At 41.7% G+C, this 25,482-nt stretch overlaps 1 protein-coding gene across 1 annotated transcript in view; it reads left to right on the top strand.

Annotated features, from left to right (window-relative positions):
• The window catches only part of MELTF (melanotransferrin), a 113,072-nt gene that overhangs the window by 46,575 nt on the left and 41,015 nt on the right, over positions 1-25,482 (top strand). The window contains exons 7-10 of the mRNA XM_082252433.1: positions 5,601-5,788; positions 13,132-13,312; positions 19,387-19,538; positions 25,277-25,373. Coding sequence (XP_082108559.1) covers positions 5,601-5,788; positions 13,132-13,312; positions 19,387-19,538; positions 25,277-25,373 — 618 coding nt within the window. The remainder of the gene's footprint in view (positions 1-5,600; positions 5,789-13,131; positions 13,313-19,386; positions 19,539-25,276; positions 25,374-25,482) is intronic.

Genomic DNA, 25,482 nt, shown 5'->3' with positions numbered 1-25,482 from the left:
CGCCTACCCCTATTGTTTATCAGATACTTCAGGGGCTGTTGTCTCAGGTAATATCTCCTCAGCAGTGAGGAGCACGTTTCTGCCTCCGCCATAGCACAAGAGTGGTGGATGCACTAGTTGTGTCCGTCCGGGAAACCTTTAGTCTTGAGGTTACACCGGCAGAGGTAGCTGAGACTGAGATTCCTTTTTGGTACTTGTTAGCCTACCAAAAGGGCGAAGGATTTTCCTTTACCCAAATGGGGTCGTTTTGAAACGAACCCCTGTTATTTCCAAACGCATGGCTAGGTGCTATCCGTTTGAGGAATTCCTCTTTATAGGATAGACGGTACCACCTGCTGTCTTGCCACAGACTGTTAGGATAAAAGGACCTCGTAACAACGAGGACCTTCCTTTTCTGCTCATAAGTTGTTCGTTCCGCGAGGGCGGGCGATAAGGCGAAACCCTCCAAAGCCCCTTTAGAGGGGTTTCAAAGGGCGCTGGTCGGCTAAACAAAAAGTCCGGCTCAGCCAAGCCTGAAGATACAGCCTGATGCGCCCCTACCCATCTCTGGGGTGGAGGGGGGTGTCTTCACTGGTTTCTGGAGGACACAGGATCGAGTTTCGATCACTTCCACCGGTGCGATTCTTCCCTTCTAACATTGAACGGTTTCAGGGGTTCTATTCGAACCTATTCACAATGCCCAGGAAAGAGGGCAAGGTGCGTCCAAATCTGGACTTGGGAAGAAATAGAGTCCATCCGTACAGTGGTGGCCTCCCTGCATCAGGGGGATTTCCTGGCGTCCATAGACATTTAGGAGGCCTATCTTTATATCCCCATCATCGCAGGACATCAGCGTTTTTTCGCTTTCCCAAAGATCATCCCTGGTTCCCACCAGGAGACTGAACTATCTGGGCCTAAGGTTGGATACATCCTGGGCAAGAGAGTTTCTCCTTGCGGAGAAACTCCAGAAGGTTCAGTCAACGATTCGGATGTGTCTGTCCGTCAATTGGCTGGGACTGATGGTGGCCTTCTTAGAGGCAGTACCGTATACCCAGTCTCATACCCGAATTCTCCTGAAGGAGATTCTTTTTTAATGGAATTTAGAATTCCGATTCCCTGGACAATCGGATCCGGTTGAGCGAGCGGACCAGGAAGTCTCCGATGCTCAACCAGGGGAAGTCATTTCTTCCGATAGTATCCAGATTACCAATAAGGGTATCGGAACTGAGAGCGATCAGATTTTCTCTGATTTACTGGATCGAGCAGCTCTAGAGCAGCCAGATTCGGATCCAATCGCATATGGCCTCTTCATCCAGAGGTTTTTCACTAGCTGTCCCTTCATTGGGACATCCCGGATGTGGATCTGTTGGCACCTTGGCTTAACAGGAAGGTGCGGAGGTTTGTAGCTCGCGCCGCGATCCTCTAGCGGACGCAGCAGAAACGCTGATCGCCCCGTGGGGGCAGTATCAGCTACGGCATGCCTTCCATCCTCTCAAGTTGCTGCAGGAACTTCTTCGCAGGATAGAGGTGGAGGGAATTCCAGTTATTCTGGAAATTCCGGACTGACCTCGTCGAGCCTGGTACGCCGACTTGGTGAGGCTAGTCGCGGACGCTCCTTGGAGACTTCCTCTCAGGGAGGATTTGCGGTCTCAGGGACCGATCTTCCATCTTGCTTTACAGTCGCTGGCTTAATGGCCTGGCCATTGAGACCCAGGTACTGAAGGACAAGGGAGTGTCAGCTTCAGTTATTCCTACCTCCAGTTAAAGCAAGGAAAGCGACTTCCAGCACATGGAAGTCTTATATTGCATGGTGTGAATCTATTGGATTTCCCCCACATACCTATTCGGTGACCCGAATTTTGGTCTGTCTGCAACAAGGGGTTGAGCAGAAACTATCCTTGAGCACGATCAAGGGTCAGGTTTTCGGCGTTAGCAATCTTCTTTCAAGAAACCTTTGGCTAATCATTCCTTGGTGCGGAATTTCATCCAGGGGGTGCGACATCTGGCTCCGCCAGTGCGCGCACCCTTACCGCCTGGGATCTTAATTTAGTGTGGTCGGTTCTTCAGAAACTTCTCTTTGAAGATATTAGGGGGATTCCCTTGCTTACATTATCCCAGAAGGTGGCCTTCTTGGTGGCCATTACTTCTGCACGCAGGGTGTCAAAACTGGCCGCATTATCTTGTCGTTCCCCATATCTGGTGGTTCATAGGGATAAGGTGGTTCTTCTTCCGAATCCATCCTTCCTTCCTAAAGTGGTTTTCAGAGTTTTTCATCTGAATAAAAGTATTGTGTTACCTTCCCCGTGTCCTAAGACTAGCCAGCCTTGGGAGTTTGCATTACACTCCTTGGATGGGGTTCAGAAGGATACACTTGACTACTACGAACTTGTTTTCGTAAGACGGACTCACTTTTTGTGATCACGGATAGCCCTTGAAGGGGGTTGCCTGTGTCTGCCGCGACCATATCTACATGGATCAGTCAGACGGTGGTACAGGCTTATTCTATTAAGGGTCGGAATCCTTCGTTCCCTGTTAGGGCGCACTTCACTCGAGCGCTCAGTACTTCCTGGGCCTATCGCCATCAGGTGTCAGTGGTCCAGGTATGTAAGGCGGCCACCTGGTCGTCGGTACATACCTTTACAAAATTTTATAAGATTGATGTGATGGCATTGGCGGATGCCTCATTTGGCCGCAAGGTTTTGCAGGCCGCAATTTGAGGAGACCGGTGGTCTACCTCAGGGGTTTTTTTCTGTTGAAAAATTTCTGTTGAGTCTCATCATTGAGGATGAGCATTGTAAACTTCTAGTTGGCACCGGTTGGGCCTTCTAGATTGGATTTGATTTCCATTTTCCCACCCCTCATTTGTGATACTGCTTTGGGACGTCCCGAGGGTGTTGAATCACCGAGGACTACGTCTGTCAATGAGCGATAGAGAAAAATGGATTTTTGTAAAATCTTACCGTAAAATCCTTTTCTCTTAGCTCATTGACAGACGTAGTACCCGCCCCTCTGTTTTTGAGTTGGGTTGGGTTAAATTCTCTAAACACTGCTTTGTGACATAACTGATTTGCTAGAGCAGGAAGTGAGAGGATATACCCTCTGGGACTGCCCCTAGGGTGTGGCCAGAACGTTTTCTTTCCTGTCTAGTCCTACTCCTGTAGAGGGCAGCATAACCAGAGGGTGTTGAATCACCGAGGACTACGTCTGTCAATGAGCTAAGAGAAAAGGATTTTACGGTAAGATTTTACAAAAATCCATTTTTTTTTAACTATTTAGGCCAATTTGTTTTCTGCTACATATTTTTGGGGGAAAATATTTGATTGATTGATTCATTGGTTTGCGCAAAAGTTACTTGGGGAACTACTGGAAAGATTTATGTAATTTTTATTTTTTTTTTTTTTAACTAGTAATGGCCGCGATCTGTGATTTTTTTTTTGCAGGACTGCTACATTGCGGCGGACAGATCGAACCCCTAACTGACATTTTTGACACTTTTGGGGGTACCAGTGACAATACTACAGTAATCAGTGCTAAAAATATGCACGGTTACTGTAAAATGGCACTGGCAGGGAAGGGGTTAACATTACTGGTAATCAAGGGGTTAAGTGTGACCCTAGGGGCATGATTCTAACTCAGGGGGCATGGCTTGTGAGATCATCACAGAGACATGCGATCCTATATATCAGGATCACATAGCCTCTGTGATAATCTAAGGGAGAATGACAGACGGCTGTGTTTACATCAGCCGTCTGTCCTTCTCTCTCAGCTGCGGGGGATCGCGAGTGGCCGGCGGCTATCGGAGCCGCTGGTCACACGCACTGGCTCCCTGGCTGATGAGCGGGGGCGGGAGTGCGCCGCTGGCAGGGCAAGCCTAGAGACTCCTGAGTGAGCGACGTAGTACTACGTCACTTTGCCCAGGAGCAGCTGCCTGCTGCAGTAAAACTGCGGCGAGAGGTGGCTATGTGGTCAATGACCAGGCCATTTTTTGCACTACGGCACTGCGTTAATTTAACTGACAATTGCGCGTCATGCGACGCTGTACCCAAAAAAATTTATGTTCTTTTTTTTTTCCATAAATAGAGCTTACTTTTGGTGGTATTTGATCACCTCTGCAGTTTTTATTTTTTGGGCTATAAACAAAAAAAAGCAACAATTCTGAAAAAAAAAACACCAATATTTTTTACTTTTTGCTATAAACACATTCAATAATAAAAAAAAAAATAAAATACATTTTTTTCATCCATTTAGGCAAATATGTATTCTGCTACATATTTTGGGTAAAAAAAAAAATCCCAATAAGTGTATATTCGTTTGCACAAAAGTTATAGCATCTACAAACTAGGGGAAAGATGTATGTTATTTTAATTTATTTATTTACTGTATTTATTTTTTACTAGTAATGGCGGCTGCTACATTGGGGTGGACAGATCGGACACCTAACTGACACTTTTGGGAGGACCAGTGATATTGCTACAGTAATCAGTGCAAAACATATGCAGTGTCACTATATTAATGACACTGGCAGGGAAGGAGTTAACACCAGGGGCAATCAAAGGGTTAAATGTGTGCCTAGGGGGTGCTTTTTTACAGTGTGGGGGATGTACTTACTGGATGAACACAGAGATCTGTGTTCCTAAATAGCAGGAACACAAGATCCCTGTGTTCATCACTGACAGAATGTCAGTCTGCCTTGTTTACAAAGGCAGACCGCTGTTCTGTCTCTATGGGGAGCAATCACGGGCGGCCGACGGACACCGCTTCCCCAGAGGCAATAGCGCACCCCCACTGGCTATTACACGAAACAAGATTTTGCTTAATAGAGCCGACCTGCCGCCGTAAAACTACGGTGGCCGGTGGACTGCAGGTGGTTAAAAGAGGCACATTTAAGTATGCAGGCAACCGGGGTAAAGCTGTCCACATAGACCATCCTCCGCACTGCCATTGACGTCATCCCTTCTACGTTGCACTCCACAAGCGCTTCAAGCCTCGCTTTCAGATCTCTCCACTGCAGGGAAGTCTTCCCGGTCACAACTGAAGACTGACAGTGGTGAGAGAAAGCGGTGAGAGCCGGCGGTGGCGAGGATGGTCTATGTGGACAGCTTTACCCCGGATGCCTGCATTCTTAGATGTGCCTCTTTTAATCATCAGCCATGTGAGTTGCTAAATGTTGAACCTTCATTAAATGTAACCATGTTGCTACACTTAGAGGCACCCCCTCTTCTCTTTTATACAATGTAGCTCCTGCTAGATTTTCCTTGTGGAGGCTGCCATTTGTGGATGGACATTTTATGGTTACACAACCAACAATCACATTGCTATAATCTTTTTATATGGATTCATGAATATATGGTTGTGGAACAAATCATCTGAGTTTCTATTATTTCTTATGGGGAAATTCGCTTTGATATAAGAGCGCTTTGGAATACAAGCATGTTTCCGGATCCCTGAATCTGAAACGCGGAATGAATTGTACTTGCAATCCAAGGTTTACTGTATTGGTTAGAGAGTGCATTAGATATTTAATGGGTGAGATACAAGTACAATTTTGTACCTATTTAATATTCCTTGAAAAGGATACCCTTGTGTTTTAAAATAGGTGTTATTTAATAAATATTCTATAGGCATAAACTCTGATGAATGGGCAAGGGATGTCTTATCTACTGATTATCAGCTGCTGTGTCGGGACGGTACCCGAGCACCTGTTAGCAAATGGAGGGAGTGCAACCTAGCCCGGGTTCCTGCTCGAGCGGTTATGGTGAGACCTGACGTGGACGCTTCTCTTATTTACAAGACTCTGCATGAAGGACAGGTAGAGAAGCATTTCATACAGCTTTATTAGCTATAGCTTTTATATATTTCTTATTTTGTACAAATAATAATCAACGCAGTAATATACATCAAGTAAAAATTTTACTGGCTTTTTTGTTTTCTAGTTTATAGATATCAACCCTAGTAGGTTAGTTAATTTTAATAAAAATACATAATTGATATCAGTTTGGCTTGACTAATTTTCATTAAATGTTGGATTCAGTACAGAAGAACTTTCCCTTTTTTATTTTTGATGTTCGTTTAGTAAAGATAATATTGTATAAAGTATTAAAGGATAAGAACGCTCTGAGATAAAGTGGATTTAGCCTTATTGCCTGGACCCAAAGTACCACCCCTCTCCATATGAATACAAACTCAATTCCAAAAAAGTTTCGACACTGTACAAATTGTGAGTAAAAAAGGAATGTACTCATTTACTAATCTCATAAACTTATATTTTATTCACAATATAATATAGATAACATATCAAATGCTGAAAGTGAGACATTTTGAAAGGTCATTTCAAATATTGGCTCATTTTGGATTTCATGAGAGCTACACATTCCAAAAAAGTTGGGACAGGTAGCAATAGGAGGCCAGAAAAGTTAAATGTACATATAAGAAATAGCTAAAGGACCAAATTGCAACTTATTAGGTAATTTGGCAACATGATTGGGTATATAAAGAGCCTCTCAAAGTGGCAGCGTCTCTCAGAAGTCAAGATGGGCAGAGGATTATCAATTCCCCCAAAGCTGCGGCGAAAAATAGTGGCGCAATATCAGAAAGAAGTTTCTCAGAGAAAAATTGTAAAGATTTTGAAGTTTTCATCATCTACAGTGCATAATATCATCCAAAGATTCAGAGAATCTGGAACAATCTCTGTGCGTAAAGGTCAAGGCCGAAAAACCATACTGGATGCCCGTGATCTTCGGGCCCTTAGACCGTACTGCATCCCATACAGGAATGCTACTCTAATGGAAATCACAACATGGGCTCAGGAATACTTCCAGAAAACATTGTTGCCGGCTAAAACTCTATAGGCCAAAAAAGAAGCCAAATCTAAACATGATCCAGAAGCGCAGGCGTTTTCTCTGGGCCAAGGCTCATTTAAAATGGACTGTGGCAAAGTAGAAAACTGTTCTGTGGTCAGACGAATCAAAATTTGAAGTTCTTTTTGGAAAACTGGGACGCCATGTCATTTGGACTAAAGAGGACAAGGACAGCCCAAGTTGTTATCAGCGCTCAGTTCAGAAGCCTGCATCTCTGATGGTATGGGGTTACATGAGTGCGTGTGGCATGGGCAGCTTACACATCTGGAAAGGCACCATCAATGCTGAAAGGCATATCCAAGTTCTAGAACAACATATGCTCCCTTCGTCTCTTTCAGGGAAGACCTTGCATTTTCCAACATGACAATGCCAGACCAGATACTGCATCAATTACAACATCATGGCTGCGTAGAAGAAGTATCCGGGTACTGAAATGGCCAGCCTGCAGTCCAGATCTTTCCCCCATAGAAAACATTTGGCGCATCATAAAGAGGAAGTTGTGACAAAGAAGACCTAAGACAGTTGAGCAACTAGAAGCCGGTGTTAGACAAGAATGGGACAACATTCCTATTCCTAAACTTGAGTAACTTTTCTCTTTAGTCCCCAGACGTTTGCAGACTGTTATAAAAAGAAGAGGGGAGGCCACACAGTGGTAAACATGGCCTTGTCCCAACTTTTTTGAGATGTGTTGATGCCATGAAATTTAAAATCAACTTATTTTTCCCTTAAAATGATACTTTTTCTCAGTTTAAACATTTGCTATGTCATCTATGTTGTATTCTGAATAAAATACTGAGATTTGAAACTTCCACATCATTGCATTCTGTTTTTATTCACAATTTGTTCAGTGTCCCAACTTTTTTGGAATCGGGTTTGTACTTACCTGAATCCTGCAGCCTCAGCCTGCTGCACTGTTTTTATCATGTTTGTAATATATTTGCACTGGCTGTGCCTTCCCAGGCAGCACATGCCCAGACAGTCCGATAGATGTCTATAAGGCCGAGCACACAGGTGTAGTCCGCAGGAAGGAGGTTCAGCCTGCTGAATGTACACAGTGCAAGCTAGGAAGATACAGTACTTTATGTATGTGTCCATTTCATCTGACATCTCTAGTGTTTGAATTGTTACATCCATTACAAATGGATTCTTACCTTCTAATTTACACAACCAACCTTTAAAACTAGACATACACACTTCTAATTTTTTTAGTTAAGCCAAAAACAAGGTGAATGGAGGATTCCCCCCTTGAGCCAATGTACCCTGACAGGTGCACCCACTGCAGTCAGAATACACTGATCAGACCCTGCAGCCAATCATTGATAAATATTTTCTAACATTTCCCTTTAACAGAAGTTGATCAAAGGGCCAAGTTCTGTTGAGAGGGGAGTGCCAAACACTGATCAAAATTAATTTGGTTCCCGCTGAACCAGAACATTTTCAGTCAGTGTATGGCCAGCTTAACCACTTTCAGACGGGAGGATTTGGCTGCTCAATGACCAGGCCCTATTTTGCGATTCGGCACTGCGTGATTTAATGGATAATTGCGTGGTCGTGCGACACGCTGTACCCAAACAAAATTGATGTCATTTTCTTCCCACAAATAGAGCTTTCTTTTGGTAGTATTTGATCACCTATGCGATTTTTATTTTTTGCGCTATAAACAAGAAAAGAGCAACAATTTTGAAGAAAAAAAAACAATATTTTTCACATTCTTTTTATATGAAAATCTCAAAAAAAATATGTAAAAATCTAAATTTTTTTTAACATTTTAGACCAATTTGTTTTCTGCTACATATTTTTGGTAAGGAAAATCGCAATAAGCGTATTTTGATTGGTTTGCGCAAAAGTTATTGCGTTTACTAACTACGGGAAAGATTTATGTCATTTTTATTGTTTTTTTTTTTACCAGTAATGGCGGCGATTTTTTGCGGGACTGCGACATTGAGGTGGACGGATCGGACCCCTGACTGACACTTTTGGGGGTACCAGGGACATTACTACAGTAATCAGTGCTAAAAACTGCACTGTTACTGTAAAAATGACACTGGTAGGGAAGGGGTTAACAGTACTGGTGATCAAGGGGTTAAATAAGACCCTAGGGGCGTGATTCTAGCTGGGGGGGGCGTAGCTTGTGAAGTCATCACAGAGACATGTAATCCTATATAGCAGGATCACATGACATCTGTGATCACTTCAGTGAGAAGGACGGACGGCTATGTTTACATCAGCCGTCCGTCCTTCTCTGTCAGTGGCGGGAGATCGTGAGTGGCCGGCGGCCATCAGAGCCGCCTGTCACACGCACTGACTCCCCCGCTGACGAGAGGGGGCGGGAGTGTGCCTCCAGCGGCACGCGATCGCCCCCTAGCTCCTCCCAGGCGAGCGCCGTACACGTGCGGCACTTTGCCTGGGAGAGCCAGCCAGCCGCAGTACATTTGTGGTGGCTGAACATAAAGTGTTTAAAGATGCTTATTATTCTTCATGGCAATTTGCTTGTGCTCTATCAGATAAAATAGGGGTGTTGGTTAAACTTAAAACGATGTCTCAGATTCTTAAAGAGGTTGTAAACCCATTTTTTTTTCTTTTTCACCCTGAAAGAAAAACACATAATGAGCTAGTATGCATCGCATACTAGCTCATTATGAAATACTTACCTTAGAACGAGCCCCCGCCGTGCCGCCCGCTTACCTGTATGACGGGCGACATGTTCAGTCGCCCGTCTTCCGGAATCGCAGCATCCGGCCATCTGATTGGCTGGAGCCGCGGTGACGTCACTCCCACGCACGCACGCGGGAGCTGACGGTCACGGGCATGGGTCTCTGAAGGAACGGCACCAGCGGCCGTTCCTTCAGATCGCATGCGCCAGTGACGTCACTGACTGTATGTAAGGTAAATATCTCCTAAACGGTACATGTTTAGGAGATATTTACAGTACCTATAGGTAAGCCTTATCATAGACTTACCTATAGGTAAAAGTGTCAGAGGAGGGTTTACTTCCTCTTTAACTTGAGTTTAGATGCTTGAAACATTGCAAGACATTTGGTGAAGCCACACTGCTGCCTCAATCTCTTATAGTCAGAAACTTTTAAAATGACCATGTATTTGGATTCATCCATCTTACACCAGTCTTGACTACTTTCCTAGTCCCTAGATTTGAAAAGCATCCCCACTTTATGATTCTACCACCATTGTGCTTCAGTGTAGTAATGCTGTTCTTAAGGTGAAAACCTGTAGCAGCATTGCACTACACAGAGGGGCCTATTTATATAATGCTATCTGCTGTACACAGCAATATTACTGCATTTTGCATGCTAGTCATAAAATGCAAGGTGTAGTGCAGAGCCTGTGGTGTCTCAGGGAGTTCACTGCAGAGAGAACTCTCTGATTGGAGGAGAGGCTGGTATCATGAGTTTGACAGGTCATGTGACCTGGCTGTCCTTCCAGCTTTTTTTTGTCTATATAACAAGGCTTTGCTTGTTTTAGGGTCCCATAGAGCAATATACTGTAAGGTACACAGTGGAATTTCTGTCATAGGATAATGCTATTGCTTTGTAAATGGAGCCCATAGTGTTTTATGTTCTAACAAAAATATTTGTGGTGTTCTCCTAAAACAAAACAAAAAAAAAACAGCTACCTAATGTAAAATAGGATTTAATATGTTTATTTTTGTGGAAATTGCTCGCTTTTCGTCTTTTTTTTCTTTCATAAAGTCCAGCATTGTGCAAAGTTTGGGTTATTTGAAGGTTACCCATGGATGGTTTCCTATATTTCAGTTGTGAATCCCTGCAGCTCCTTAAGCTTTACCTTTGGCTTTTTGGCTGCTTCTCTGGCTAATGCCCTACCTACCCAGTCACTTGAATTTTGGTAACAGATTTTCTAGGCAGTTGTGGTTACTCAATGCTGGCCATACTCTATACGAAAAATCCACCTAAATTGGGTTATTTGGACAGTCGTTTATTTTTCGATCAGTTAATGGGCACAAATCGGTAATCGGTTGTGACGTTTTTGAGCCGAAAAACGAAGGACAAGTTTTGAAATTTTCTGCCGAACGACCTATAAAGGTTAATGTGTGTCTCGTCCAAACTGTTTGCACTAGGCATATGTGACAAAACAAACAAAAAACTGATTAATTTATATCCATTGAACAATTTATTGGTCATTACATGATGGCACGATCGTCTGCTCTCACGGCCAAATGTTCATTTTTCGAAAATTAGTTCAACGATTTTTCGTATAGTGTATGGCCAGCATTAGCTTTTTTTTTTTTTTTTTTTACTGAGTTTAGAAGTGCTCTGAGGGATGCTCAGAGTCTGAAATATTTTTTGATGCTCTATGCATTTGTGTAATAATCCTTGTCAATGCACACACGTAACAGGCTGTATATTATTATTATTATACAGGATTTATATAGCGCCAACAGTTTGCGCAGCGCTTTACAATGTGGGGGAAGACAATACAGTTACAGTACAATTCAATACAGGAGGAACTAGAGGGCCCTGCTCGTTACAGCTTAAATATGCTCATAATTGGGAAGATGTGACCCCTAACACCATCCAAGAGGAGTGGGGATGTTGAGCCTCTTACCAAATCAATGAATGGGTAGAGCTGTAAATCAACAGACACTTCTCCCTTCCAACACGGTAGGTGATGGGTCGGTCTCTGGTGGGTATTCGCTGTTCTTAACCTCAATATAAGTGGGGAAAGAAAGGAACCGCCAATGGTGCATTATCTTTTAACATTTTATTAAATGTAAAGAATCACACTTACATTTAGATGAGAAAATGCTCGCATTGAAATCACCCTATGCGGAACACAGATGGCGGCGGCTGCCTGCAGTGCAAACCGCCGTGTGACGTTGTGTGTGATGACGCAGCGTTTCCTCCCGATTGGGCATCAACTGAGATACTGAGATTCCTAGAGGAGAGGAGGTGCCGCGTCATCACACACAATGTCAGAGAGGAGGCGCCGCGTCATCACACACAACGTCACACGGCGGTTTGCACTGCAGGCAGCCGCTGCCATCTGTGTTCCGCATAGGGTGATTTCAATGCGAGCATTTTCTCATCTAAATGTAAGTGTGATTCTTTACATTTAATAAAATGTTAAAAGATAATGCACCATTGGCTGTTCCTTTCTTTCCCCACTTATATTAAGGTTAAGAACAGCGAATACCCACCAGAGACCGACCCATCACCTACCGTGTTGGAAGGGAGAAGTGTCTGTTGATTTAAGGCTCTACCCATTCATTGATTTGGTAAGAGGCTCAACATCCCCACTCCTCTTGGATGGTGTTAGGGGTCACATCTTCCCAACCTTTTTGGTGTTTGATCTCTGGAGCGGAATCACTTATATATATGCCCTAAATTCTCATCTTTTTGGTAAGAAGCTACGCTGGTGGTGGGACACTGAATTTAGTCACGTGATCTTCACCTCTTCTGTTTAAGGCTTCATCACAACAAATTTAACTGGACTATTTTTATATATCACTGGGGACTTTATACATCACCATGCACACCTGAGACACACATTGATGTTTTCACTGTGATTGCTGTGGTTTAATGTTTGTGTTTTATGCAACCCTTCTAATGTCATTAGCACATTTTGTTGTACACCTTTTATTTTTGATGTTTTCAGTACATGGTTGGTTTGTTTAAAATCCTTCCCTTGTTTGCACCTTGCAAAAGATTTATTTCAATAATTCAATCTTGATTGGTGCTTCATCTAATTTTTTTTTTTAATACATTTTCTTTATTTAGTTTTTAAATTAATTAAAAACCATGGCCATCTGGGCATTCCCTGGCCATATGTACAACAAAGTGAACAACTACACCACTCAGTGGTGAAACATAATAAAGATGGCACTGTTTGTTTAAATGTGTTTGCTGATAAATTACGTCATTCCAAAACACATGTATTTTGAGCTTTTTACTGCACACAGGTGGACATTTTCCAACTAACCATGTGACTTCTACAGGCAACAGATTGCACCAGAGCTTACTTAGCGGTTATACAGCAAGGAAAGGGAATAAATGCAATAGGGCATTTTTGTTTTTTTATTTGTAAGGTTAATGGAAAAATGTGTACATTATTTCTATTTCAACCTTATTTACTAATTTGTGAAAAAACGTAGAATTAAAATTCCCAATAATTATTTTTGTGAATTTTGTGTACATGGGGTGAATACTTTAGAATACCTATATGTAACAAAAAAGAAAGCCACTATATTATATTGTATTGTATTGTATTATATTTTTATAGTTTTATATAATGGAATATATTCTTGTTCTTCTTCCTACAGCAAAAATACAATGATTTTAGTTCTGGCTTCAAGATGTTTGATTCTTCTGCCTATAATGGCAGTAATCTAATCTTCAGAGATGCCACAACAGAACTTCGACTTAACTCTAACCAGACTTATCAAGCCTGGCTTGGTGATGAATTCCTGCAAGCAATGACAGGGATAGACTGTGATCCTGACAGTAAGGATGATGATGTTTCATTTTAGCCAATGAACAGATAGCTTCCTAAATTTCAAATGTGCCTATAATATTTTCATGCTTGAGATGGTCAGAAGGCCCTGTATTGAATTTAAATTGTATGCTTTACCCCTAAGGCTTTTCCATGGGATACGTTTTTGTCAGTTTCCACATAGGGAAAATATCCTACCTGTTTCTTATTTCAGTTTTTCATCCTGCAACCCTGATCCTGAAACAAACCTGCTTGTCATGGTGTAACAATCACTGTAGTATCTGTGTTGCCTTTCGGAAGCCATAATGTAAAATATCGGTATGAACCAGCCTTTGATTGTGACTATATGGGTGTAGATTAAAGATACTCCTGCAGCAGCTTTGAAAAAATAAACCCCCCAGCACTGGTAGATTTATCACAAGCACAGCAACACAGCCAAGAGGGTAATGTTCATTAGTAAAATATTTATGCATTAATTTAGCTGTTCATTTAATTTCAAGAACTTTTTATTAGGGTTTTCACATAAACAAAGCACAAAACTAGTTACAAAACAAACGAGTTAGCGCATAGGCTTAAAACATTAGGTTCTAGATGATCACACACAGAGAGGCCTCAGCCCACATCTGGAAATATTGTATAGGGGCAACAAGGTTTAGAAATGAAGCCAGCGCTAAAAACAAGAAAGAAAAAGGATAACAGGAATCAGAATTGCCATTGATTATCTATAGCATGTCAGATATGCAAAAATAGTAGAACCACACGAACAAGTATGTGTAGCAGGTTTTCCAGGCATTGGGCCTGAGGTGGGTCTGCCATTGTTACCTGTGTGAGCTGCGACCCTGGGTGTGAGAACTGAGACATTGACAACTCCGGCATCTTTGTTTTGTTGTTTTATTGTATTTAAGGGGATGGGAGAAGGGCATGAGTGGGATACTCCTTTAGGCTCAACTAAGTACAACTTGGGACTTTCTCAGAAAATGTCTGTGAACGCTGTCTTGATGCCAGCCGACGCTAGCCAACACTCACTGACGCTTAGAACACACTGTAACTTGAAGGAAGTGCTGAATCCTCGACTTTGAGTCTAGAAGATCCAGGACTATAGAATTATGAGCTTCTAACGCTGCTGCACTGCAAAGTCACTGACTTCTTCCTCCAGCCTTGCACTGGCTTGAGGTAGATTTTTATGAATTCCTGTAAGGCTGCAACTCTCAACCAATACACTGTACACTGTCTCTTTAGGGCCCAAACTGCAGGTGCCCCCTTTAACTCTTCAGGGTCCCCTGACTAGGTACCCCCTCTGTCACTTCATAGTCCTCAACCTAGGTACCCCCTTTACAGCTAGCTGATATCTGGATCCTAGATCTCTGGAGTGGTCCCCTCTAACACTTCAGGCAGACTCCCAGGGGCTCTCCGCTGGTTCTCGGCACACCTCATCCCCCTTAGCTCAACTCAGCACTCTCTGGATTCTCAGGCGGCACCCCAAGACATCCCCTTCCTCAGACAGGAGGAGAGACAGCCGTTCTCTCCCTCCTGGGACTCTGCTCCCGCCAAAGACACTGAGTCATGCACTTCCCTCAAACTTATACCCACTCCCAGAATCCCAATGCGGCATAATCGGCCTTCTGGGGTTGTTTCAAGCCTGAATGTGTCCCCTGATTGGGTTTCCTCCACTGCCCTATGAGAAGCCTTTCACAGCAACCAGTGGGGAGACTCCCCTCTCAGCAGGCACACCTGGAAGCCATGACACCCTGACAAAAAGAAATCATGGGCCTGCTGTTAGGCAGACAAGGCCCACTATACATTTGCCTAGCACCTACTTGTAGGGTGCTACATATGTTTGCCTTCACAATTTACAATTATGTTTCTCATACCATTCTCCCCATGGTCTCCAACTTTCCGAAACTGAATTCCCACAGCTGGATGCCAGTACAAACATTTTCTCATAGGTGCATTGGTGATGAACTTGGGTTAGTACTTCACTGATCACAGGGGTCACGGGAGATTTCCAGTGTCTCCTCAGGATAAGTCTGGCAGCCAACAGGACATTGACTACAACATTTTTCAGAGGATTGGGAATATGCTCTATACCTAAATTCAATACGGCCAATCCAGGGGAAATCTGTAAGGGGATATTGCTGATTTCTGATAGAATTTGAAATATACAGGGCCCGAATGTGGCCAAAGATTTGCAGGACCACAATAGGTTATGCTTACTTGATCACAACCTCACCAGCAAAGATTGGATGTGTGGGAATAGAATTTAGATAGGTGATACGGTGTCAGGTACCAGCGCAGGGTAATTTATGCATAAATTCCCACATATTTACATTCTTAGAGAAGGAATAAGTTGCCGAAATGGCGTGTTGCATTTGCTCAGGCATACAGATTCCACCCACATCTTTTTCCCAGGCTTTTAGCTGTCCATTTAAAGTGTGGCAACCTCACAGCTCTTGGAGATAAACACCAATTACACTGTGAACACATTTGCAATAGAATATTTAGAAAACCTTATCTGACAATGATTTTTCTGCTACTCCTGTTGTGAGTGCTGACAGGTTGAATGTTTTTGTAGGTGACAAGTTCTGTGTAATAATAGGTTCTGTCTCCCACCTTAATCTAATGTACAACATAATGTATACAGTGCAGTGTCAAGAGTATAACAGAGTACAAACAGTGCAGGGGTCAGGAAATAAATGTACAACTGAGAGTATAAAGTGCAATGGGCAGGTATATACTGTACAACAGGGCATATAGAGAACAGGGGTCAGGAGTGTAATATACAACATGTGTTTACAATGTACTATACATTCATTCAATTCATACATTCGGTCAGGAGTATAGCATATGGTCCAGGGGTAAGGACTATAATGTGTACAACATTACATAGACAGCGCGTCAGGAGTGTAACATACAACCTAGTGTATATGGTGCAGGGGTCAGGTCTATAACAAACAACCTAGCCTATATAGTGCAGGGGTCAGGAGTATGATGTACAACTGAACATTTACACTGCAGGGGTCAGGAGTATGATGTACAACAGAGCGTATACAGTGCAGGGGTCAGGAGTAAAAAAACACTAATTGGCATATACTGTGCAGGGGTGAGGAATAAAGTCATCATAGCATATACAGCGTCAGGATCAAAAGTAAAACATACAAAATAGTGTATACATCATTGGGTTCAGGACTATATTGTACAGTATTGAGCTCAGGAGTATAATGTACAACACAGACTATATAGTGCAGGACTTATGAGTATAATGTACAGTATAACATAGCATATACATTTTAGAAGTCAGGAGTATAATATGTATCCTGACTCCAATTGTAATTGTGACTATCCCTTCCTGAGACCTCTGTGCCTGGCCTGATTATAGCAAAGACAATCGCTATAGACAGTCTTAGTCAGCTGAACTCAACAAACGTGACATGTATGATTTTTTTTACTACATACATAATGTTGCAGAACAGCAGTTGCGTTTTCCATATACTCATGGGGGCAGCATAATGTCCAACGTTGCGCATACAATGCAGGCTTTAGGAGTATAACATACAACATAGCATATGCAGTGCAGGGTTTAGGAGTGTAAGGTACAACATAGCATATACGGTGCAGGGGTCAGGAGTATTATATACAACATAGCATATATGGTGCAGGGGCAGAAATATTATATACAATATGGCATTTACAGTGCAGGGGTCTGGGGTATAACATACAAAATAATTATACAATGCTGGATTCAGGTTTATAATGTACAACATAGAGTTCAGCAGTATAAGGTATGACATAGTGTATATAGTGCATGGTCAGGAGTATACAATACAGTACAGCATATTCATTGCAGGGGTCAGGTCTACAAAATATGAAATGGTGTATACAGTTCAAAAATCAGGAGTATAAAGTCCCACTAAACATATACAGTGCGATCAGGAAAATAACATACAACATAGCTTATACAATGCAGGGTTTTGGCGTATAACGTACAACATAGCATATTTTAGGGATTAGGAGTGTAACACATAACATACTGTATACAGTGTAGGGGTCAGAAGTATAATGTACAACAGAGTGTTCGCTAAGTGGTTGCTGTGCACAGCTGCTCCAGATTCTGTCTGAGCTAGATTTAGTAAATTCCCCCACAGTGTGCCTAAAATTAGAACTTCTGCTTTGCTCTCATTGGATCCAGTAATACTCTAGGAATCTTTTGTCATCCATTAAAGTATACATAAAGACAAAGCTTTTTTCATTTTTGGTGTAGAGAATGGCCTCCTCAGAGTAGTACAGTGTCACTATGGTAACACAGTATTGCTCTGGTACCAGTGTGTAAAAAATAAAAAAAAGATTAAAAAAATTAATTTCTTTTTATTTTTTTAACATACTGTCACCAGTCAATGTCCGTGATCACCACCACACCAGTTATATGATGATTTACAGCACTGGTGATAATATGTAACATGCCTCTTACTTAATGCCTCAGACTGTCTAATTTCCAAAAAGGGGTCATTTTGGGGGTATTTGTACTGTCCTGGTATTTTTGGGCCTTAAGCGATTGTAAAGTCTTGTTTTTTTCCTATAAAAATAACAAACATATTATACTTACCTGCTCTGTTGCCGTGGATTTGCACAGAGCAGTTCTGATCCTCCTCTTCCTGGGTCCTTCTTATGCTCTCCTGGCCCCTCCCTCCTGTTCAGTGCCCCCACAGCAAGAAGCTTGCTATAGGGGCACCCGAGCCGAGTCACAGCTCTGTGTGTCCATTCAGACATGGAGTCCCACCCTGGCCCCGCCCCTCTCCCTCCTGATTGGCTAGTTGACTTTGATTGACAGCAGTGGCAGCCAATGGTGCTGCTGCTGTGTCTCAGCCAATCAGAAGGAAAAATCTCGGATGGCTGAGACATTCATGGACTTTGCTGGACATACAGGGACCTCAGATAAGTGTTAGGGGAGCCAAGGGGGGCTGCTGCACACAGTAGGGTTTTTATCTTAACGCATAGAATGCATTAAAATAAAAAACCTTCTGACTTTACAACTCCTTTAAGAATTGAAGACTGATTGCTTTTCATATATGTATACCATAGTTTGTGGATAACTTTCCTACAGACTAAATAATATACACTGATTTGAGTTATTTTTACCAAAGTAATGTAGCAGTTATACATTTTTGGGATCAATTTATGAAGAAAGATTTGCAAAATTTTATTACAGAAGCGAAGAGAAACACATTTTTTTCAAAATGTTTGGTCTTTTTTATGTATTTAGCAAAAATGAAAAAAAAAAAAACAGTGTTTAATCCCACTAAATACCACTACTCAAGGTATAGAAATTCCAATTCAAAGTAAGTAACTGTTAGGTCACAGCGCTATTTTGAAGTAGAATTTCTACATGTAGCGCCACCCCCGAAGGAGTCACTTGAGTATGTTTGGTTCTGTACTCTGCCTCTCAACCTCTGGAACACCTGGCAGTAATGTTAGTGCAAACACCACAGTAAATGGGCACAAATTGTGGTGAACACAGAAATTACCTTTACTGGGAAATTTATCAGGAATGAAACAAACAGTAGCAATGTATTGAATAAAAGACAAATCCATCTCAAGTAAATCAACTGAAGATTAAGAGCAATAAAACTCAATGATATTATCTGGCTGCTTTCAGGGGACTCCTCAAGGCGAATGACCTCAAAAGCAGAGGTGACCACACAAAAATGACAAATTGCAGTAAGAACAATAACACTTCAATAGATTAATCGCCAACTCTACTTAAGTTGGGCTCTGAGTCCAGGCAGGAGGAGGGCAGAGGAATGACCTTTTCTTATGTCAGACCTCTCCATTCTGTGCCTCAACACCACAGCCCCAACTTAAGTAGAGCTGATGATTTAATCTACTGAAGTGTTATTGTTCCTACTGCAATTTGTCATTTTTGCGTGGTCATCTCTGCTTTCGGGGCTATTCGCCTTGAGGAGTATCTTTCACATTATAAAAATAATAAATAATAAAACTAAGTTAACGCAAAACCATTATTGTTTCCCATTAAACAAGCTGAAAAAATGTAAACTTCTTGTTTGTTTTAATTTATGGTAGTATCTTTCAGAACTGCCAAAGTTTTTGCGGTGGTGCAGCATAAGCGCACAGGAGATCTGGAAATGTGCAGATATGGCCATGGCATTTAAAAACAAGACTCTGTCCCCATCAATCCATTGTGTCTCTGCTGAAAATCATGAAGAATGTATGAAAATGATTCAGGTTAGTATACTTTATATCAGTGCTTCTCAACCTTTTTTTAGTCAAGGCCCCTCTAAAAATTATGCACAATCTTAAGGCATCCCATTTTTAAATGTTAACAACTAAAATAATAGTTTTACATAATGCGGCAACATCCACACATGTACACACCCAGCCCTAAAGATGACTTTTTCTTCCATAGCAAATATAGCTTTGCACACTGGTAATCACTGGTATTACAGTGTTTCTCTTCTCCCCCAGTTTTTATCACCTATTTAGCTAATGTGACCCAGTGCTGACAGAGAGGGGTAGAGGAGGGTCAAACAAGGATGCTTTGTAGGCGCCTTAAACTCCCCTTATCAACCAATGACATTATTGGTTGTTAGGATTTCAATGGTTGGAAGGTTGTAATAATGCACAATGAAAACCTGTGACTTTGTGTAACTCAAAGGCGGGTTTCATCCACCTGCTAGCTTGTATACAATTTTTGGGCAATTTCCAGGCATTTTGCTAAAACGCCCTTGAAGAACCCCGAAGGCACCCTGGTTAAAAAAGGCTGCTTTATAGTCATAAAATATTTTCAGTTATTGTATACATAAAAACAGTGGTTAGAATAACACCATAACAGGCCGCATAAGCTCTATGGAACTCAGGTGTATGGGGGTTTTTCTAAAAACTTCCTCTGTGATCTTTTTCAAGAGCGTTATTGGCACTGAGTGGATAAACAGTACTGCCTACTATTAGTTCATTCATGCTTGGAGCATCTACAGTCATTGGGCATACTTGATATATGTAGCTTTAACAGATAGTACTACATACTGTATACACTCCTAACTAATGGCACTGCTTTAAAAAGAGTCATGGAGGAGGCTTCAACAACAGCCATATCTGCCCTCCAGGTTTCTGGTGTTGCTGCTTTTAGGGCTTTTTTACACCAGAGGCAGTCAAATGCATTTTAATACAAATGCACAAGATATAAAAAGGAATGTATTACAATGGGCCTAGTTTACACCATTGTGGCACTTTCATGTGCGTTTAAAAAAAAAAGGATATATATAAATTAACAGAGCAATTTGTGATAATCTTGCAAATGTATAAAAACATATATAAATATGTCAATCAATAAAGTACCAAAAAATGTCAGTCCAGTTCAGTGACTTGAACTTTCATATACAGTGGGTACGGAAAGTATTCAGACCCCCTTAAATTTTTCACTCTTTGTTATATTGCAGCCATTTTCTAAAATCATTTAGGTTCATTCTTCTTCCTCATGAATGTACACATAGCACCCCATACTGACAGAAAAACACAGAATTGTTGACATTGTTGCAGATTTATATGAAAAGGAAAAACTGAAATATCACATGGTCCTAAGTATTTAGACCCTTTGCTCAGTATTTAGTAGAAGCCCCCTTTTGATCTAATACAGCCAGGAGTCTTTTTGGGAAAGATGCAACAAGTCTTTCACACCTGGATTTGGGGATCCTCTGCCATTCCTCCTTGCAGATCCTCTCCAGTTCTGTCAGGTTGGATGGTAAACGTTGGTGGACAGCCATTTTTAGGTCTCTCCAGAGATGCTCAATTGGGTTTAAGTCAGGGCTCTGGCTGGGCCATTCAAGAACAGTCACGGAGTTGTTGTGAAGCCACTCCTTCGTTATTTTAGCTGTGTGGTTAGGGTCATTCTTGTTGGAAGGTAAACCTTCGGCCCAGTCTGAGGTCCAGAGCACTCTGGAGAAGGTTTTTGTCCAGGATATCCCTGTACTTGGCCGCATTCATCTTTCCCTCGATTGCAACCAGTCGTCCTGTCCCTGCAGCTGAAAAACACCCCCACAGCATGATGCTGCCACCACCATGCTTCACTGTTGGGACTGTATTGGACAGGTGATGAGCAGTGCCTGGTTTTCTCCACACATACCGCTTCGAATTAAGGCCAAAAAGTTCTATTTTGGTCTCATCAGACCAGAGAATCTTATTTTTCACCATCTTGGAGTCCTTCAGGTGTTTTTTAGCGAACTCCATGCGGGCTTTCATGTGTCTTACACTGAGGAGAGGCTTCCGTCGGGCCACTCTGCCATAAAGCCCCGACTGGTGGAGGGCTGCAGTGATGGTTGACTTTCTACAACTTTCTCCCATCTCCTGACTGCATCTCTGGAGCTCAGCCACAGTGATCTTTGGGTTCTTCTTTACCTCTCTCACCAAGGCTCTTCTCCCCCGATAGCTCAGTTTGGCCGGACGGCCAGCTCTAGGAAGGGTTCTGGTCGTCCCAAACGTCTTCCATTTGAGGATTAAGGAGGCCACTGTGCTCTTAGGAACCTTAAGTGCAGCAGAATTCTTTTTGTAACCTTGGCCAAATCTGTGCCTTGCCACAATTCTGTCTCTGAGCTCTTCAGGCAGTTCCTTTGACCTCATGATTCTCATTTGCTCTGACATGCATTGTGATCTAGAAGGTCTTATATAGACAGGTGTGTGGCTTTCCTAATCAAGTCCAATCAGTATAATCAAACACAGCTGGACTCAAATGAAGGTGTAGAACCATCTCAAGGATGATCAGAAGAAATGGAAAGCACCTGAGTTAAATATATGAGTGTCACAGCAAAGGGTCTGAATACTTAGGACCATGTGATATTTCAGTTTTTCTTTTTTAATAAATCTGCAACAATGTCAACAATTCTGTGTTTTTCTGTCAGTATGGGGTGCTATGTGTACATTCATGAGGAAGAAGAATGAACCTAAATGATTTTAGCAAATGGCTGCAATATAACAAAGAGTGAAAAATTTAAGGGGTCTGAATACTTTCCGTACCCACTGTATGTGTCCATAAATCAATAAAACTATGAATCCAGTGATGTGATTACTCTCTCTTGCACCTCAATCCACACTGTGTGTACTAGCAGCTCATCTCATCCTTAGACCATAAGGTCTAAAAACATTTAGAAAATAGAAAATTCCTTCACGTGGGTCGCTGTATCATAGCAAATCCTCCAATCAGTTTTGCGACACTCTGAGACCATAGGGATCTGTCCGAACTTTCTCCCATTATACAATCTCCTCTCCTCCAGTGAGTGATGTAATTATACAAGACAAAAGATCCTCATGGTGTAGTATTTAAATTACCATTTATTAAAAACGTAGTAACTCTCATGTAAAGTAAGGTATCAACAGCATCAAAACCTGGATCTTTCGATCTCGGCTGAAAACCGGAATTGACGTCACCCGACTCCTTCTGACACGTTGCGTCACAGCACACGTGACTTTACCAGGAGTGGAGTGGGATGGGCGACGTTCCTCTAGTAGTCAACTAGGTTCCCATGGATACCAATTTGGTTTATATTGATCACTACACAGATGTACCTGGTTAAGCTTTCCTAATCTCAGTTTGATTTGTTTATTCCAGTATAGTTGTGGGATATCAAGACATGCTTCGTATGACAGTTATATTTATGATACACTTTGGGTGCCGATGGTGTATATTCATACTGTAGTTGGGTGTTATAAAGTAGATGTAAACCCTAACATATACCCAGTGAAGTGAACAGCCTTAGATGATACACAGAGATGAGACAAATCTCTTTACATGTATAAAACATGAAGTTTGACATGTATATCTGCTGTCTAGAGCTTTCTAGACTCTAGAAAGTGCAGCTTGTGTTACAATTTTTTCTTCCTGTTTCAGCAGTGGGAGGGGAGTCTAGGCATACACTAATAAGCTCTCTGCTTATCTGTCTCTAAGTCCCTTCCCTGACACAAATTTTCAGCTACTTTTATCTTGTGTGTCGGAGAGCTTGTCCTAAGTTATCATGCTGATAACAGAGGAACGGAGCAGCAGAAAAACACGGCACCTAGGGCTTTGGAAAGAGGGAAAAAATATAGTTATATGTGCCCAGGTCAGATTTCATGAATGGGGTTTACATCAGCTTTACTTCAATTTACCAAGCAGCATGTCCACAACAACTAAAAACATATAAAAATTTCCACTTCTTAATAAGTAAAATAACACGAATGTGTCATGTGTTGTATAGATACGCGCCTATAAAGGGAATCCCGATTCATATAGCACCATCTAGTGGTGAAATACATCCATATACCTCTGAAAAGCGATGTAGTAGTTGATTGGTAATACAGTGAAATCTCTTATTCACATATAAAAAAAATAAAATCTAAAAAAAAAAAACACTCTCAACCTAAGTTTTACAACATATTAATAATAAAAATGTGGGAAAGAACAATGGAATATTCTAAAGATAAAAAAAATGTAATTAATAAAAATAAAAAAATAAGAATAAAACTAAAAATTAAAAACTAAAAAAATGTATTTTAGGAACTCTAAAATGGGGTTATTGAAAAAACAAAGAAGGGGTAATAATATATGTATCAGGGTTGCATGTTTAGTGTGTACAGATCCACATGGTCTTAGAGTGTCACATAACAGATTGGAGGAAATGATATGATACAACGACCCACGGAGAGGAATTTTCTATATTCAAAATGTTTTTAGACCTTATGGTCTAAGGAATGAGCTGAGCTGCTAGTACACACAGTGTGGATTGAGATGCAAGGGAGAGTGATCACATCACAGAAGAAGTTGAGTTTATCTGCACAGCAGATTATTGATTTATGGACACATTATATGAAAGCTCAAGTCACTGAACTGGACTGACATTTTTTGTCACTTCATTGATTGACATATTTATATATGTTTTTGCATATTTGCACATTTTTTGCAGCACTGGTGACCTGGTTTCACTACCCAGTAGGGGTATTTTTTTGGTGATTAAGGGTCCTTTCACATGAACGATCCGATTAGATCCGCCTGTCAGTTTTTTAGGCAGACCTGATCGGATCCTCCATGCATTCCTATGGGGCAGCGGATGTTAGTGGAGACATCTCCACTGACACCCGCTGCTATCCGATTCTGATCCTGTCCGTGAAATCTGGACGGATGGAAACCCTATTTTCCATCTGTCCAGCGGATGGGATTGGATGAGAACGGACAGGCGGTCCGTTCTCATCCGATTCCCCCAGAGAGGACAGCGGGGATCTGACTGCTCCGTCTCCACACACAGAGAGGAGATGGAGCTGTCACCTGCCTGCTCAGCGGGGGTCGGCGGATCGATCCCCACTGAGCAGAGAACGGACCGCGCCCGGACGGGGCATCATGTGAAAGGACCCTAACTATAAAATTATGATTGGTATTGCTTTGCATATTTGTTAAAAGCTCCTTCCAGCACTGACACTTGGACTTCAGTACCTAGCAGGGTTATCACAAATTCACTTTATTATTTGTTATATAAGCAAGTGCCCCGTTTTAATTCACATTCATCTTGCAAAAAGTGTGGGGACACATTGAGCAATGTGAGCAGCTGCTTCATATTTATATATTTACAGTTATCCAATAGCTTGTGGAAAGTGGTAGCGCATAGGATTTTCAATACTTACAAAAAAAAAAGTATAGCATGCTGCATTTTTTTTTGCACATAAATTACCAGAGCGCAGATAAACGTATGTAAATGTACTGCAAATGCATGTAAATGCAACTCCGTAAACAAAAGCATAAATAATATCTAAAACAACACACTGCAAAGGTGACAAAAATGCACTGTAATCGTGTAAACAAAACTGCACACTGAATATGGAGATTGTGGTGTAAATGAGCCCTTAGAGAGAAGTGAGAATTTGTCATGGAACCAACAGCTACAAAGCTCCACCTTTAATAAAACATTAGTATACTCTAATGGTTATTTCTTCCATTTTCTGTTCAGCAAAAAGAAGTTGATGCGGTAACATTAGACGGAGGTAATATCTACACAGCCGGGAAGATGTATGAGCTAGTGCCAGCCGCTGCAGAGAGTTATTCTGGTAAGCGTTTCATCGAGAATGACAGAATTTATATTTTTAAACATACCCTTTGGAAAGTCTTTCTTTGAGCTGCATTTGAATGGATTGATTTATATATATATATATATAT

Source organism: Pelophylax lessonae, assembly GCF_965119305.1.
Source record: "Pelophylax lessonae genome assembly, chromosome: 3".
NCBI classification, from domain to species: Eukaryota; Metazoa; Chordata; class Amphibia; order Anura; family Ranidae; genus Pelophylax; species Pelophylax lessonae.
This window is presented reverse-complemented; position numbering and strand designations above follow the sequence as displayed.